Source organism: Rhopilema esculentum, chromosome 11, assembly GCF_057945365.1.
Source record: "Rhopilema esculentum isolate cy_ngs chromosome 11, ASM5794536v1, whole genome shotgun sequence".
Taxonomy (NCBI): domain Eukaryota; kingdom Metazoa; phylum Cnidaria; class Scyphozoa; order Rhizostomeae; family Rhizostomatidae; genus Rhopilema; species Rhopilema esculentum.
In genome coordinates this window covers 894,058-912,201 of record NC_142825.1, presented here as the reverse complement: position 1 = coordinate 912,201, position 18,144 = coordinate 894,058, and the positions used below count along the sequence as shown (strand labels likewise).

At 36.5% G+C, this 18,144-nt stretch overlaps 2 protein-coding genes across 2 annotated transcripts; both read left to right on the top strand.

The window, feature by feature from the left end:
* The first annotated feature begins 279 nt into the window (after positions 1-279).
* On the top strand, positions 280-2,398 carry LOC135693712 (uncharacterized). The gene is made up of 4 exons (XM_065212258.2): positions 280-453; positions 1,556-1,672; positions 1,815-1,973; positions 2,260-2,398. Exons 1-4 carry the CDS (start codon positions 280-282, stop codon positions 2,377-2,379), a joined length of 570 nt encoding a protein of 189 aa, XP_065068330.1. The 3' UTR covers positions 2,380-2,398.
* Positions 2,399-11,077: 8,679 nt separating this feature from the next.
* Positions 11,078-12,331, top strand: LOC148958794 (uncharacterized). Its single transcript, XM_089111163.1, has one exon. It carries the CDS (start codon positions 11,078-11,080, stop codon positions 12,329-12,331), a length of 1,254 nt encoding a protein of 417 aa, XP_088967289.1.
* Positions 12,332-18,144: the final 5,813 nt, after the last annotated feature.

The following is an 18,144-nucleotide window of genomic DNA, read 5'->3' as shown; positions in this document are numbered from 1 at the left end:
TGTCTATAAATTCATGGAAAAGCATGAAATCTTATATTTATTACAATTTGGTTTTCAGGCTAGCCATTCCATTAGCCATGCACTGGTTAATCTAACAGAAGAAATCAAAAGTTCATTAGACAATAGAAAATTTGGTTGTAGAATATTTATAGATTTGCAAAAGGCTTTTGACACAGTGAATCATTATATTCTTTCAATGAAATTAGAACATTGTGGAATTAGAGGAACTGCTCAAGATCTGCTTGATATGGAACTGCTTCTTGTTCCATTTCGAGCAAGATGTTGCATAGTAAGGACTTTGAGCTTCAGTGCAGTGTTGCTGAAAGAACATGGGGATATCGAGGAGAGGTCAGATGTTCTGGTAGAAGATCTCCGGTTCATGAATGGAAGATAGGTTTAAGTGGGAAGAGAAACAGGCAGTTTAATTACCCAAAAGCTGATGCAAAAGATTGGGTAAGTTGGTTCCAAGTATATCATTCTGCCTTAATGATAAACAAGCAATTATTTATGTAATGGGATGCTTATTTTTCATATTCCATGACACCTAAACAACTGTTTCCAGAAGGCAACTTATGTCTGTTTAAGCCTGTAAACGTTCGCTTATCACAAGATCAGTCTTTAACGTAAGTGAGTCGTAACGCTAGGAACGAAACTGAACGTCATTTGATATAGGTGTGACAAGCAACGCAAACCACAGAATGGAATGGACCCTACAAAAAGGATTATGTTCAAGCCCTAACAATTACATCAAATTTGCAACACGCATTAGTTGACATAACACCCACAATTCCGTTGATAATCAACTACATCAAATGCTGTTAACGACTTTGTATTGTTTCAAATAAATGACGTCATCATTAAACAATTACCCTTGGTATTCAGTACCGTAAATTCTCGAATTAGCCCCCCCCCCTCTTGAATAAGCCCCCCCTAGAGCTACAAAATGTCAATAAACCCCACCCCTACTCACATAAGCCCCCACTGCTACCGTCAATTCTCGAATTGGACCCCTTAAAGGCAATCTGTCACAACGTTGATTGGTTATAAGAACAAAGGGATTTTTATTGTTTCCAGTCCCCCTTTAATTTATCGCATTGTAAAAAGTATGGCGGAGCGCTGAAATCGTGTTTAGGCTATTGTTCCAGCTATTGTTTTTGTTAACCAATCCACAACGAGACAGATTGCCTTTAATTTGATGAATTTTTGCAATCTGAGGTTGCCTATGGAGTTTTTGTGAATTACCACAATAAATTGATACTTTTGGTAGTAATAAATTAAATGCTCATCAATGAATTCCTACTCAAATAAAAGAGGTCTTTTAATAATGTCTTCTTAGTGTCTACAATAATTTTATAAGCCCCCCCCCCCTTGTATAAACCTCCCCCCTCGAATAAGCCCCCATCAAAAAGTATCAAATATAAATAAGCCCCCAGGGTGCTAATTATGGTGAGTTTTCGTATGTTTATAATAAATATGACGAGTTTCCCTATGGTTGTCAGGTGGAGCTAATAATTTATGAAATTAGAGTATTGCTCATCTCTTCCTTCATTAACAGGTTGCAGTGTTCTCGGATTCCCAGCTGCGTCCCCTGGTACAAGGGGAAGTCACTGCTCCTTCCAACTGGTATTTGAATTCCACCCCTGGAGGATGTTTCAGTCACGTTGCACAACAGGTGTGTTTATTTCGTCCCTATCCAGAAATATTTGCTGCTTTTACAACCCTTATGTAGGTTAGCAAATGTTAGGCTTTAGGTGTTCATAATATAACAACTTTGTTCAATCTACATATTTTAAAATCATCGTTGTCTCTTGCAGATCAATCATGTGAAGTTCCCCAAAAACGTCTCTTCGCCAAAATGTGTAGTGCTTCTAGTAGGCACAAATGACATGGCACAGCACATTTTGATTCAAAGGGCAGCGGGAAGTCTGGGAAATCTGTTATCCACTGCAGAAAAGAAGTTTCCTGATTCAAAGGTAGATAGCACTTACAACCTGATCTGCAGTTTTAAATGGATTTATGTCCAAACATATGCACATGTTGCAATATTGCATCCATAAAATGAATTTTTTTTCTTTTTGTGCCTTGAGGTTGGTGGGATTTTTCAAAAACAAAGAAAAAAAACTTAATCAAATATACATTGATTATCCTAAGCATAATAACTGAGCAGTTTACTAGAGCGTCAGAAAAAGGAGTTATAAACTATTATCGATTTATTGAAACGAACCGAGACTGTGAGATACTACAATTCTTATTCCATAGATATTGGTGACGTCAATCCTTCCAAGACTAGACGAGTTAGAATACAGATCAGAGTTTGAATATATAACAAAAAGATGTAGGAGCTCTGCTCGAGAAAGAGACAGAGGTTCTTGGATGTAACACCTTACTTCCCCAAATCTGACAAACGTCTCAGGTCATGGAAGGATGGCGTCTATATCAGCGAAGACAGGGGACTCCCTTTTCTGCTTCTGCTGATTCAAAGGGAAATCCAAGCGTCAGGAGGCGCCGCCTGTAAAATGACAGCAGTTTTGCCCCAAGTGGATGTGGAGAGAGCTGAAAAACCACAATCCTCTGGGTAAGTGTGCTGTTAATAAAAATAATGAGTCAGTTCCATAAGTGAACAATTTGATTCCGTTTAAGATTTAATTAAATAGCAAGAACCAAACTTTCTTTTTTTCAAAATGGCAAACGAAAAAGATGACAGGACATGTACAATCAGAGTACGCATTAAACATACCCTGTGGTTCTTCTTGGAAAGAACTACAGTATACTGAATCAGCAGTAAATGGCTCAAGTAGCCAATTTCATGAAGGACATTGAAATCGTAACATTTGGATTTTGCAGCGATTCTCCCTTGCTGCCGTTGCTACCTAGTCACATTCTCCAGGATGATCACACCAGCCCTTTATCTCATACCATGTATTGAAGAGTGTCTGTTGATGATTTTATTTTCTGCGTTTCCCTCTATAGTTTTCCTCACTTTCTCATTCATTTTTATTTTTCAGTTCGCAATGTGGAAAGAAAGAAGAGCCAGACTGTTCAAGCGAGGTGAAATGACTAGTATCGTAGCAATTCATTGTGTAGCTTTTTGATTTTACTATATTAATCTTAGTTGTTAGTTAAAAGTTACAATAGCAAAGACCTTTTACCATGGAATGGTAATGTGTGTCCTTCCTTTTTTGACACTTAATAGATATCTGTTATCTATTACACTTAATAGAAACCTTACGGAGCCATCGTTCTTAGTAAAAAATTGTTTTGTATTTTGATGGTACGATAAACATTTTCAGATTCAATCAAGAAAAGAAGCATAATCTACGTCAAGAAAGAGGTTTTCACCGTCTCGGTAGACATGATGCTTCGCAAAGCAGGTGCCCATGCGGAAATTATACGCAGACACGGCATAATTGTTGACAATGTTGTTGTCAAAGCCAGACATTGTGGGATATATGACAGCCATGCCAAACTGGTATGATCTTAAATATTATGAGCCTGAAACGGGAAGGCATATTGGATAGCTTTATTTAGCCATGTTTTACTGTCTTTTAACTGCAAAGATATTTAAGGCATTCCTATACATAGTCTAAATATCTCTGGCTCCTCTCATTACTTCCAGACAAGCCAACAAAACTGTGCTGGAATTTGATCACAAAAATGGAATTTGATCACATTTAATAATGTGACAGGGTACGCCTTTTCAGTGGCCCTTGGGCTTTTTTTTGGGCACAGATTGTACAATTGTGGAGTTTGTGTTTATTGTAGCAGTGCTCGAGTAAGCTTTACATTGTGTCTTTTATACGGCTAAAGCAACAACCGTAGAAGTGTGCATTGGCCTTGGGTGTCATAAAATTTGTCTTGGCATAGTTTCATTCTCACACGTTACAAGACAACCTGAACTTGGGCTATGGAGAGGAAAGGTTTTTCTTTGCGACCCTGCCCACCCAGCCCATGTCTAGATATTTTTCTGGGTTTTTTTTCACATGCAAGTTAGCTTTCTACTTCTTTTCTTCGTGCTTTAGTTAATGGCCGTATGGCTTGATATTTTTGCATGAACAAGGTGTTGCCAGTCGGCAGAAGAAGGCCAGTGTTCTTCTTCTCAACCCCTCAAAAACGGTTAGGTTTTTTATTTATGGCCCTCTTTGCGAAACAGCCCAAAAATTAATAGTTCAAATGATGAGAGAACGCCACCTTAAGTCTTGTGATTGATAATGCTATAATATTCTGAATAACCTGGAACTACATCTTACCCTTGTTTGCTAATGGTTCTTGTCTTAGAGGATTAGAATCAATTGAAATGCCTGTGGAAGACATGTACAGTTCAGATCTCATGAGAGGGCTTGCTAGGTCAAAATTACCCAGCGGAATAGAACCAATCTTATCTTAATCAAGGTTTCGGTGCCTTTACCGTCAGAATGGCAATTAATTACCCCATCTCAAAATTTGAACATCTTTGGGGCTCCTACTAGACTTAGATATAATTCTGAGTCGGTAAAATATTTCACCAAAATTCTTAGTAGACAGTCCCTACTGCTGTTGGGTTATCTTTGAAAATTTTGTCAAGAAGATGGGATCTTGAAAAGAGTCTTCTGTCTATTTTCATGCCCAAGCAAAGTGCACTGAAGACGGTTGTTTTCATAATGCTTTATTGACCATCGGGTACCAAAACAGTAGTAATATGCAAATATTATTTAATGGTAATGTCCTACATAAACAGGGTAATCTTTCTTCTTTAAAAAGATGATGAGTTTGACAGCTCAGTTCACAAACTGGAGGAATCATGGTAAAAAAAACAGGATCCACATCAATCAGGGAAACGCCACAAGAAAATTGGCACATATCAGAAACCACCGAAATACAAAGTGCACTTTGCGCAGCAAAATCGATCCCCGCAGTCTAGGAAGGTGAAGAGAGAGTTGCGATTTGATAAGGAAACAGCTAAATACGAACATGAAGGAAAAGGTCCAACAAGTAAAAAGGTAAGAAATACATTAAAAAAGATAGCGTAGATAGAGGTTAGCGTAGATAATATTTTTAATGAAGAAGTTGACAGTAACAGTTCTAGTGACCCTGAAAATCAACAAACTTTGACTACTAGAGAGAAACCAGGCTTCTGAGTTTACAAAAATGATTGTTATCGTAATGCGTTTGAAGCAAGTGGAAGCTCTATGGAAAAGCTATAAAAGGTGTTGGAAGATTGTTGGTTTAGTTTGTCCACGGCAGAAAAAGAAAAAATTATCAAATATGGCAGCAAAAACAAGGACCTGTGCTGTTTCTGTGGCAAAGACGAGGCTCCTAGCCTAGATCTGGGAATGAAAATCGAAGAATGGATCTTGTGTTTTCAATGCCTGAATTGGTCTTATTAGAAATGTGTACTTTGCTGGCATCATCCCTGGACGCAGGGGTGAGGGGGCACCCAGGTGTAAAAGAGCATATGGATCATAAGCCCCGAAATGCTCTGCCTGGTGGATAAGCTGAGGAGCTAGCAAGGACTCATAATCACAAAATATATCATATATATATATATATATATATATATATGTATATATCATAGATTGAAGAAAGTAAAACTATATGGTTTATCTCTACAAGCCTGTTTCGTGAGTATATCTATATACATATATAACACTCTATATGAAAGAGAATAAACAGTATAGAATGCCTATGCTGAATCACGCCCCTTTAATGCGGGTACAGTACTTCAATAGCACACTGGCTCCCAGATCTCGTTTGGCACAAGGCTGTGGGACAATGCCCAGTACAGCAGGGCTGCGGTTGGTATAACACCATTTTTTCTTAGTTTTCTGACAAGCTGAGCTTGTTATTTGTATGGTTTCAAACAAACATTGCTACGTTGGTGGAGCCCAAGATCTCCGCAGGAGAACGCTTCAGGCTTGTCTACTGCGGCGCCCTCATCGGTCATGTTTGCTGTTGGTACATCATCACGGTGGATGTCTGACATGACGATAACCACATGACCCATCAATCATATGCTCCACAAATAGGCATACAACAGCCCCTGAGCTTCACTCTCGCTCGAATCTACGCCTGCACTTGTTGATATAACACAAGACTATCCACAAAATCAGCACGTTGTAATGGCCAGCAATTACATTTCAAAAGACAAAGAAGACACACGCGAATCATCCACCACCAAGAAAGGTACTACATTTCTACTTTACAAATTACAAATTATCCACACCTTTAATGTTCGTTCTCCTCACATGGTTTAGCACTCTATACCAGTATTTCATATGATACTCGTTACATATATAGCCAAAAATCATATTTATATCAATATATACCAGAATCTGCAAAGCATACACCTGTCGATACAGCCAGCATAATGGTGGGGCACACAAAGAGCAGAACAGCAAATTGACTGCTCTCAAATCCAAAAGCCTGGCGACTAGCTTCTACCACCAAGACAAATCTGAAGAATTTCAGAGACAGGCAGAGAAAGGTCGATATTCGACTTTTCTCTAACCGGAGGTCAACATCCGATACAGAAATGATTTCTCGTTGGATTTGCAAAAACAAGTGGCAGAGGCCTGTTGCACGTTCCCCAGGACCATGTGCAAAATACTGGCCTCCCATCACGAACCAATGAGGTCATCGCAAGATGATCTCACACAAAACTACATAGACATGGCCAGGAAAAGATATCCCGCTGCATACGCTGGTATTGTATCAGGGGCAGAAACCCTGGCCATGGATAAACACATAAGATACAAAGGAACCAGAGAGTGCCCAACAACAGGCAATAAGCGGAAACGCGAACGGCGTTGAACAATTTTGAATTTATAATTAAACATATAACTTTAACAATATACATATAATTTTATTTTATTTTACAACTATACTATCAAACCTCATTCACATTGTCTTCTATTGTTCTCGCTGCATACAGGATCCGAGGGTACACGTATATTCACAAATCAACATACCAAAACACGCCTTAGAAAGATTTGAGGCCAAAATAGAAAACATCGCGCTAAAGTGAAAACACAAAAATCATCAGCAAGCAAATACCTTTTAAACGAAAAACAACAATCTCACAAGGTGCGATACAGCAATAGTATTGTCAATCTTAAGCTTGGTTTCCACTATGGGTTAACGTGAGATAATTCTGAGCTAAATTGAAAATTAACTCATGGTCTAAATTCAAGTTAACTTGAGATAGTGTGAAATAGCGTGAGATAACGCGAGCTATCTCAAAGTTAACCCATGTACCGATTCGGTTTCCACTTGAGATAGAATTAAGTATGGAAATTTCAGAAAACACATTTTATTTGAGCCTTCCAGCTATGGCGGGCATCTTACAAGAACAACTTATTTTACTTCTGCTTTTGAGAATACTTAGAAGGAAAATATTTTTTGCTAGAAGTGCCGTTCGCGATCTGCGCCAAGGTTTTCGGTACGGAAAGTCTACCAAAAAAGATATGCGTTTGGTGAATACGACCACTTGGAATGGGAACTTAGAAATGAGAACACGCTTCTCTTATTTCACATTTGTTTTTTTCTAGTAAAGAAAACTGTTTTCAATATCTGAAGTAATACTCAGTGCAAGTGCGTTGCGTAAGAACCTCAGTGCAAATTATAGCACATTCCCATCCCACGCATCGGCTTCTTTTGATAAGATGTTATCTCAAGCTAACTCATGAGCTTGAAATCAAAAAATTTTGTTTTCAAGCTCATGAGATAACGTGAGTTAACACGAGTTAATTTTCATGAGATAATTTTTAATGACCGTTTCCACTATGAGATAATTTTTAAACCATGTCAGATCACAAAATTATCTCAAATTAACTCACGTTAACTCATAGTGGAAACCAAGCTTTAGTGATTTGAAACTTAACTTGTTACAAGAAAAGAAAGAAAATCAAAGTTCCAACTACCAGATCAGGAAGGCAATATAATGTTGATGTTGAACAAATTTATTTAAAAGTAGAAAATAACAATATGTGCCTCGTATTTCATGGTACAGAGTTAAATATTGTACTTTTGTTCGTCAAATTTCATCATTTTCATGACACAGTTTTCATTGAAAGGAGACTTGACCTCAAATCCATTTTTCTACTGATGCTTATTTACTCTACCTTCTTCCAAATTCTGCAAAAAAATTCAGGGTTTAGGTTGTCCTCATGGGGGGAAGGGGTCAAGATCAGACGGCAGTAAAAAACTTTGCACAAATGGAGAATGTTCTTGAAGCCTTTTAGCTATTAAACTGTTTGAGGTCCATTTCATCTGATTTAATATTTGAGATCTATATACCTTAATTAACTAAAATACCAAGTTTGATGCAGATATGATGAACAGTAAGAGATCTACAGCCAAAATTCTTTCTCTAAAATCTTTGTTGTTGGAAGCGCCCTAAACCTTGTGTGCCAGGCCTAAATTTTCAATCATTGCTTTTGGTGATGATTTGGTATGGAATGGGAAATTCTTTCTGAGGAGCATCAAAAAATCATCTGTGATCATGTTTTCACACCACAGACTGTACACAAGCAAGTGAGTGTAGGCCCCCTGCAAATTCTAAGTAAACGTGGAATAAGAAACAAATATAATGTCTGCTACCTCAACTCATTACTGCAAATTCTATTAGGTCTGTGATATACAGGTTCTTTGAAGGTATCTCTAAAAGTAACAGTATGGTTAATCTACTAAAATCCGTCCATAAAGATCTATGCAAACCGGATTCTGAACCCCTTGATTATAGAGATGCCATGAAAGGGATTAAAATTATAGTCACGTCAGAAGAAGGAGTCTAATGTCTAATGGGTATGTTTGACAACTATCTTATCTAAAGTAATGTGTGAACCGGGCAACCCCTATCATCATCTAGCTATTGATACTGTCCAGGGTAATATTGAGAATGCTTGCTGTATTTATTTACCAATTGGAGACTCATCTTACCACAATTCAACAGTGCAATCATTGCTTTGGGACTGGAGCACCATTGCACAAAGAAGTCATATTGCTGACCTTAAACTTCTATTTTCAATTTATTCTGTGCCATATTATTGGAATGTTGCTATCTATTGGGTAAGAAGTACTTTCACATAGGACAAGAGTAAAGTTTTTCTGAGAATGTTGTTCTGAAGAACATGGTAAAGTTTGTGAAAAATCAATCTCCGCAGCTCAAAGGAAGGGCTTGAAAACGTAACACTTTCCATATTCACAAATTAAATACACTCAACAATTTTTTCACAAATTCTTTTTTACAGAATCTCCCGTACAATGACGGCAGTATTCGCCGATTGAAAATGGAAGCTGCAAGGGCATTTGCAAGAAAGCAAGAAAATAAGGTTCAAAATCGTAGATCAACGTTGGCATGTCATAAGAGAATTAAGGTATGTTTAGCATTTGGTATAAAAACTTCCTTTCTACAGATCTATTCATCTTATTACATTTATTCTTTAGCTGTTTCGTTGACATTATTTTCTCTACATTTATCAGAAGTGTAATTAAAAGTTAGATCATTTATAGTTGCCTTTAAAATGTTTTATTTTTTCACAGGGCCGGGGATGAGGTTTTCCTGCAACTTTGCAGGAAACCAAGAGAATGTTCAAGTGAAAAAGTAACAGAGACAGTTACTTTTAACTTTTCCTCTCCTTAACCAGCTTTTCATTCGTCTTAACGCTTTTTGAATTTAGAGTTTATTTTTAATTAGTTAATTTGCTGATTAATAATTACCTTTGACAGTTAATCGCCGTTCCCCAATAACTCCCCTGTTCAGAATTGACTTCCAAATAAGGGCGCGTTTTTCCATAATCACATGATCCAAATAAGGGCAAGTGTCTCTCAATGATCACATGACAATTTCGCCCCATAAAACTTGGCTTTCAAATGACAACCCCACATTGCACTTTCGCATATCTCTAATCACATTTCAACTTTGACTCATTCAAACTTGTAAGTACCTTTTATTCATTGATTTGCAACTTCCTAATTTCATCATATAGTCAAATTTTTCGTATCGAGAATCATCGATACGAAGTAATGCCATAGTTAATAATCTGAGGTAAAAAATGTTCCTATGTCCAATATTTTAGCTGCAAAATAATTTCATGCATTAAACATCCCTTTAATCAGGATATTCTCATTGATATTACGTATGACTAATATGCCTTCCTTCATTGATTTAAAAAAAGTTAAACAATTATTTTACATTCTCATTATGTATTCACCAGTGGCATAATCAAAGGAACCACCCCACTAACAAACATTGACCGAAAATTGAAATTCATCAAAAGCAATTATAAGAATGCCTTATTTTCAATTATAAGACAACCCACCTCTAACACAAAACTATTTAGTTTCGCACACCCTAGAGAAATTCCAGGTTATGTCATTGGATCCTATCTGTAGTTAATTCTTTAATTTTAGTTTTGACCTTATGCTATTTAATGATAATTCTAAATGATCAGGACCTCTATCATTGATACCCGCTGAATTCGTTGTATTTGTGAAGTTTATCAAAGGAACCATTAAAAAAATTGAACTGTACCACCCGAACCTTTCACATCTATAATACATACCAGGGGCACATTCGTACCTGTTTCATTGGTTCTGTGCACCAGTCAAGTTGTATTTAAAATACCCCATTTCCCAAAGTTTTTGCATGTTGTTTATGAAATCAGCGAAAAATATTAGTTGCAATACCATCAAATGGTACAGTGCCATTGACATTATTATTAGGCAGTCTAATTCTTTCACACTCTTTTTAAATGTCTAAATGAAAATATTTCTACCATTGACTATCAAAAATCATCTGCAGAAACAAAGCTAGAGTCAAATGGATACAACATGGCCGATTTATGGTCAATAGCAAATTTATGAATTTTATCAAAAGTTATCATTATTGGTGCATATTGTAAATTTCAATTATTTCAATTCCAATTCCAATTAAGCTTTTTTCACAATATTATATATATGATGTTTGTTTATATGAAGACACCAAACTGGACATTACTAACACTTTGTATGTAGGTTGAGGTGGATGCCTAAAATTTGATATATTTGCGTTAATAACATATACAAACCTTTTTTCAGGCGTTTTGCACTTGAAACTGTGTTCATGGAGCCTGACACATTTAATATCAAGAAAGTTGGTCACGATTTAGATTCTGCTATTAGTTCGGGACTTGGAGACATTTTCCAGAAGGCCAAGAGGCTCTTTTGCACGCAACATCTGCAAAAGGCTGATGAAAGAAAATTGAAGACACTAGGTGCTAACCAATCCAGCATTAAAGCAATAATGTTGGATATATATGGAGCACAGTCAGGCCCAGTTGAGCAACTTGGTCTCGCTGATGCAGATGATGTGTTGGACTTTGATACCAAATTGGCTAGCTTGGAGGTGGTGTGGGATACTCTCATCCCAGGATTCCATGCATGGTTTGCAAAAATGAGAGCAGACAAGTTTAAGTCCAATCTAGTTCTTAGTGCAAGAAAGTCATTGAGTATCACTGGCAGGTTTTACACGAATGGCTTGGAGAGTGCACATCATCTGCAAAAGAAATTCAGCCGAGAGGAGAATACTCCCAAGAATGTCACAGATGTCAATGTCATGCTACAACAGTGGTCTGATGAATATTACAATGAGGCGGTGCGGGCAATTCGAGGTGTGGGCAAATATCGCTTGTCCAACGGTTACCAGGAATTCTTCATTGAGCCAAGGAAATGGAGTGTATGGAGCCCAATACGACGCCAGCAGCATGTTGACATGTTTTTCAACTTCAGGCCAACCCAGAGTCAGCTCTTTGAAAAACCAGTGGCAGCTGGTCTAAAGAAGGCCCCAAGAGCAAAAAGAAGATCAGAAAAAGCTGACCCAGAGCTTTTTGTTGATCGTGTCATTGGGGTAGAGCAACACACTTGCCAAGTTACCCCAATCAAAGTAAAAAAAGTTCAGCTTAGTGCATCTGCACATCCAGAACAATGGGTAGTTCTTCCTAAAGATGGATCAGCAACAGCAGATGGGTGTGATCCCTTGAATCCTGACAGACCCATGAGGAAAGCATTTCATTTGGTGCATCGTCAGGACAATAAGAATGCCCCAGCATCAGTGAAGCGTTGCCATAGCTGCAAAAGATTATTCACAGATACTGATTGGGTTTTGGTCAAAACAGAGGGACACCGGGAATACACAAACAAGCAAGGCAAGCAAGTTGTGTATCATGGAAATGTATACATTCACTACCTCCGTCAGTGTCTAGTTGAATTTCAGCAAAATTTTAACTATTCAATGATAACTGTTCTGAAATCGACGATAAATTTACTGCCGAAAGGATCTGCAAAACGGTTTTCTGACCAAGGCTGCAAGTTCGAATAGGGACAAGTTGAAGGATTTGTTTGTTATGTTTAACCCAGTTATGTTATGTTATGACTTACATTTAACCCAGTTTTTATGTAATAATTGGTTTTTAGATTCTATTTAAGCAATTCTGTTTTTTAATCTCATCATAGTTACATGTGTTACAGCTTTCTGCCATATTAAAGGCACAATACAAACAGAAAGGGTCCTTCACCGCCAAAGGAGATTTCTAAAGACAATTAAGTAAACTTGCAATTGGCCTAAAATACATACAACGACACAACTAAGTATCACTTTCAACTAAGTATACTTTTTTTGGCTTAGTTGTTGATAAATTTGAATAAACAGGTATACAAACTTGTAACTCTCCTTGCAATAACTCCTTAGGATTTAGTCATTGTTGCAATAAGCGGGAGGTTCTATCACTCCAACTGCTCAAAACGTCCATTAAAATGAGCATCCCATGATGCATTTTCAGACAGTGTGAAATCATACTGTCGAAACGAGGCTATTGTGAACCAATAAAAGTTCTGATACACGCTTCACATTCCACATAAAAAGAAACCTTACATTATACAGTATGTTATCTTATTCTTGCAACACTTTCGTGATATTTTGAATTAAAACCATAGCCCACATTATAGGGCAACAAAGGTAAACATATTCAATAATTCGTAGACAAGTAATGTTGTTACAATTCATAGAGTTTTTGTATTTTTCTCTGGAAACCAATTAATACCCTGGCGCTACTCCACTTATCTAAGCCACGGAAAGATACTGTAGATGTTCAACCGTAGTTGTTTTTGAAATTTTCGTACGAAATTTTCGCAACATGAATAATTCCCAGTTCAGGGATTTGTTGGAAATTCGGTAGACTTAATTCGTAGGACTAACAGAAAATAATTTGTAAGAACTAAAAACACATTTCTGTCCTAATTTTTGTCTAAATTTCTTCAAGGGCTAATCAGCCCTTGTTGTAGAGACAAAAATAAATTAAAAAAGTGACCAAAAATTTGGAAAATCGAGGAAGTTGAATGAATCGAATTGCCATTTGGTGTTCAAAATACAGTCACACAAAAATGAAAAAAATAGAATGATATCTATAAACCTACATTTTCAGTAGAGATTCTTCCGAGTTTCTTGTGAGTTAATAACAATCTTAAAAAGTACGTCTATTGGGATGAAGATAGATTTTCAAAAATTAATAAACGAGGAAGAGGGCGTCTTCAGTTTTCAACTTCAGAGTAAGCCTTTATTTGATTTGCATTTAAACATTTAAACATACGGCAATCTGGCACTAGACCCCCTTCCCCCCTTAGAAATTTTTTCTATGCCTGATTAATGCCTTCACGGAGGCCCTTAGACATAGGGGGTAAATTTATTGAAAATAGCAAAAGTATGCAAAAAAGACGAATGCAAGAAATGACTGGAAGAAATGTTCTAAAACGCATTTTGAGCTACCACAAAAGCTCTATTAAGCCCCCCTCTCTATCAAGTCCCCCCTTATCAAGCAAAAACTTTAAATAAGCCTCCCTTCTCTATTAAGCCCCCCCCCTCTCTAGCCTTTGATGTCAAACACAGAAAACAGACGCATTTAACAATTGTATTTTTTATGAAACAGAGTTGATATTAACGTTTGAAAAGTTGTTGTAGCAGTAACTATATTAACTTTTCTTGTTATATTAATGTTGTAATTACGTTAGAGGCCATCTTGGCCTAGATACCTTTTTAATAAAAAAAAAGCAAATAACCTGTTTACTCCATTGTTGTTAATTTCAAATATTTATTGTTAATTTCTCTTACAACTTATAATTTGGATTAAAGAAGAAGTCAACTTTCCGCCTCAGTAAAATTATTTCTGGGCAAACCATCAGTTTCTCGTAGGCACATCAATGTCATTTTCTCCCCAGGCGATTGAATGGCGCAGTATCGTGAACTAATGATGGCAAGGTGACAAACACGCAACCAATGTTTGGCGTTTTTATCATCATCATAAAAAAATTAATTTATCTAAATACACTTAGTTGAAGATCCATTCTTACATCAGCTATTTACGTTAATCGAGTGCTTCTTCTTACAAACATAATAAGCAACAATTTGCAGCAAATTAAACAACAGTAGCAACATAAAAAATGCGACAATTAATAGTGTACAATCAAAAGTAATGAGTAAAAATCTATGCCTAGAAATGGCGTTTCGATTCAGTTTACAGGAGAATTTCCAATTTTTTGCGTTGTCTGAATATTTCTCGTACAAACTTGGCAACATTTGTTGTTAGTTTATTGAGATTTTACCCGAAATTTCTCATTGAGATACTATCGGGGAGGTGTGACACCCTCACACCCCCGGTCCTTTTGCCCCTTCGGTTGCCATTAATATATTCTAAATATTATCCCCCACCTCAATTTTCGACCCCTCAATTTGGGCTTTTTGCGTACCAGCCCTTGCCTTGCTATGTCGGTGTTTGATTCGAGTGAAAAACCACAACGACAGGTTTTCTGATCCATCAAACTATGTACGGTTGTGTGAAAAGGAGGGGAAATGGCCGCGAACTGCCAAAAAATTACATAACGAAAGTGTTTGACGGCCTCTTGATAGTGCACGTGCTAGCCCACACGAACTTTAGAGAGTTGGCTTATAAACGCCCCCATGTGTTATTTACAAAACAATAACTTCACATTTCCGCTTGTTACTGGGTTGTTCTGCTTGTTCCTGGGTTGTTACTGGGTTGTTCCGCTTGTTCCTGGGTTGTTACTGGGTTGTTCCGCTTGTTCCTGGGTTGTTCCGCTTGTTCCTCGTTTTAGCAACGTCGGTTACTTTTAACTTTTCCTTTTCTTAACTGGCTTTTCATTTGTCTTAACATTTGTCATTTGTCTTTTCGTTTGAATTTATAGTATATTTTTAATTAGTTAATTTGCTGATTACTGATTACCTTTGACAGTTAATCGCCGTTACCCAATAACTCCCATGTTCGGAATTGACTTCCAAATAAGGGCGCGTTTTTCCATAATCACATGATCACATGATCCAAATAAGGGCAAGTGTCTCTCAATGATCACATGACAATTTCGCCCCATAAAACTTGGCTTTCAAATGACAACCCCACATTGCACTTTCGCATATCTCTAATCACATTTCAACTTTGACTCATTCAAACTTGTAAGTACCTTTTATTCATTGATTTGCAACTTCCTAATTTCATCATATAGTCAAATTTTTCGTATCGAGAATCATCGATACGAAGTAATGCCATAGTTAATAATCTGAGGTAAAAAATGTTCCTATGTCCAATATTTTAGCTGCAAAATAATTTCATGCATTAAACATCCCTTTAATCAGGATATTCTCATTGATATTACGTATGACTAATATGCCTTCCTTCATTGATTTAAAAAAAGTTAAACAATTATTTTCACATTCTCATTATGTATTCACCATTGGCATAATCAAAGGAACCACCCCACTAACAAACATTGACCGAAAATTGAAATTCATCAAAAGCAATTATAAGAATGCCTTATTTTCAATTATAAGACAACCCACCTCTAACACAAAACTATTTAGTTTCGCACACCCTAGAGAAATTCCAGGTTATGTCATTGGATCCTATCTGTAGTTAATTCTTTAATTTTAGTTTTGACCTTATGCTATTTAATGATAATTCTAAATGATCAGGACCTCTATCATTGATACCCGCTGAATTCGTTGTATTTGTGAAGTTTATCAAACGAACCATTAAAAAAATTGAACTGTACCACCCGAACCTTTCACATCTATAACACATACCAGGGGCACATTCGTACCTGTTTCATTGGTTCTGTGCACCAGTCAAGTTGTATTTAAAATACCCCATTTCCCAAAGTTTTTGCATGTTGTTTATGAAATCAGCGAAAAATATTAGTTGCAATACCATCAAATGGTACAGTGCCATTGACATTTTTATTAGGCAGTCTAATTCTTTCACACTCTTTTTTTATAAGAACAGCTTTATTAGAACAGGAGCCTCAAAATTTGTCAAAGTTAAGAACAAATTAAGAACAGTCAGCCTAAATTTAAATTTACTGGTTCTTATAAAAAAGGGTATAGTTATATGATGGTTTCATACAGTTTGAACTTTCTTTTACCTAAAATTTCTTCGTTGATATAGCAAACGGTATGGCTCAATATAACATTCAAAACAAATTGAAGGAGCTGGCATCCTTCCTTGACGGATGCAAATCATCCCTTTCTGATATTAAAAAGAGGGATAACAAAGAAAGGTCACTTGGAATTTGCAGAGCGAAGCTGCAAAGTGCTTGAGGTTCTTGCGAAAAATCTGGATGATTTTTCTTGTGAATTAAATATGACAAAGGACATGGACGATTCTGACTTTTTATTAGAAGTAAAAGACACTAATTAGTTGTACCTATATAAATTTTTTACGCTTAGATTGTTTACAAATATGCATCTTCATTTTGTTTTATCTTTCATGTCTCTGTTCTTCGGATTTAGAGATCTCCCTAATTTTTCAATACTAATCATTTGAACAGATCTTATCCAGTGCAGATTTCATCGTATTTGAAGTTATTCTCAAAAAACTTTCATTTTTCCGTGCCAGTACCAGTAACAGTATTTTCCTTAACAAAACTTTCAGGTCTATGAAGGTAGCCATGTCACCGCTTCATGCCTAGCGAACTTCAATTTGTTTTGTGTCAATCTAAATGCTTCATCAACAGATAAATTTAATAATTTTCAATATCTCAACCGAAGGATCTCTGTCTTAACTTTTTTGTGACTTCTTCATTGTCAAACCTTTCAACAAAAAAACGGCAAAGTCGGTAAACCTGTCAACAATTTCGGACAATAAGTTAAAGATATATATTCTACAATGATCTAATTGCCGGAAAAGCAAGGGCAGGAAAGCAGTAACGACACTTATTTTACCATACCAAAACGCCCTCCTTACGTGGCAAGGGCGTTGCAACGACCAGGGGGCAAGGTGATTGGCTTCAATAGCATCTGCAGTGTCGTAGGAAGGACAGAATTATATAGGAGTATATAGGATTGTTTTGCAACAGTACAAACAAAAGTATTTCTTTATTGGAAACAAGGGATTTTTGTAATTTTTAGAGGCATGAGCATGTTGTTTTCATTTCATGAGATGTTCAAAATAGTTTCAAAATACCTTTACACATTTAAACAATTATCGGATTTTTGAAAATGTCCGTTGCATTTTGGGACTTTTTGAGCCTCATTTTGGGATTTTTAACAAATCCAATCTGAAAACACTGGTTCTATGTGTACATCTATCATGGCGGCCTAGAACAGATCGTTTCGGTTGAGCTTACAGTTTAAACAAAACAGCAAGTTACAGGATCGAGGAGATGCTTTCTTCCATTTGGTTATTTTGGGTTAAGTTTAAATTTTCTAATAATAATTACTTTAAAGCAGGGAAGTGTGTAGTTTTCTATCTATTTTTGTCTGTTTTCAAGAGCTTTATATTTTTCCTAATTTTGCATTCTTTATTTACTGAGATACAATAAACTTACGAAAATTCCTCAGGAAATTTTTTTTCAAAAATCCTCAGACCCCAGATCTGTTCTGTTTTCGTGCCAATGTCTATTCTTTTTGTAATTTACGATAACGGAGCAGTAAATCTATGTTTGACAAAGAAAGTGCTGAGTGAAAATTTCGTGAAGCTTTGGAAACCAGCTCAGAAACCAAATTAAAGCGTAGTTTAAACGTCTGACCTTAGAAACCTACAATATATATATATTCACTAATAGCAATATTATCAAATTCAAATGTATACCCCCCTAAAGTCATATCAATAATTTAAGCCAGTCTCTGCA

What these genes read in the sequence shown, in the direction of transcription:
- LOC135693712 (XM_065212258.2), top strand. Translation starts at nt 280, where the DNA reads ATGTTGCATAGTAAGGACTTTGAGCTTCAGTGCAGTGTTGCTGAAAGA. An exon ending in AAGCTGATGCAAAAGATTGG is followed by an intron (nt 454 to 1,555) that starts GTAAGTTGGTTC and finishes CTTCATTAACAG; the next exon opens with GTTGCAGTGTTCTCGGATTC. An exon ending in TCAGTCACGTTGCACAACAG is followed by an intron (nt 1,673 to 1,814) that starts GTGTGTTTATTT and finishes TGTCTCTTGCAG; the next exon opens with ATCAATCATGTGAAGTTCCC.
- LOC148958794 (XM_089111163.1), top strand. Translation starts at nt 11,078, where the DNA reads ATGGAGCCTGACACATTTAATATCAAGAAAGTTGGTCACGATTTAGAT.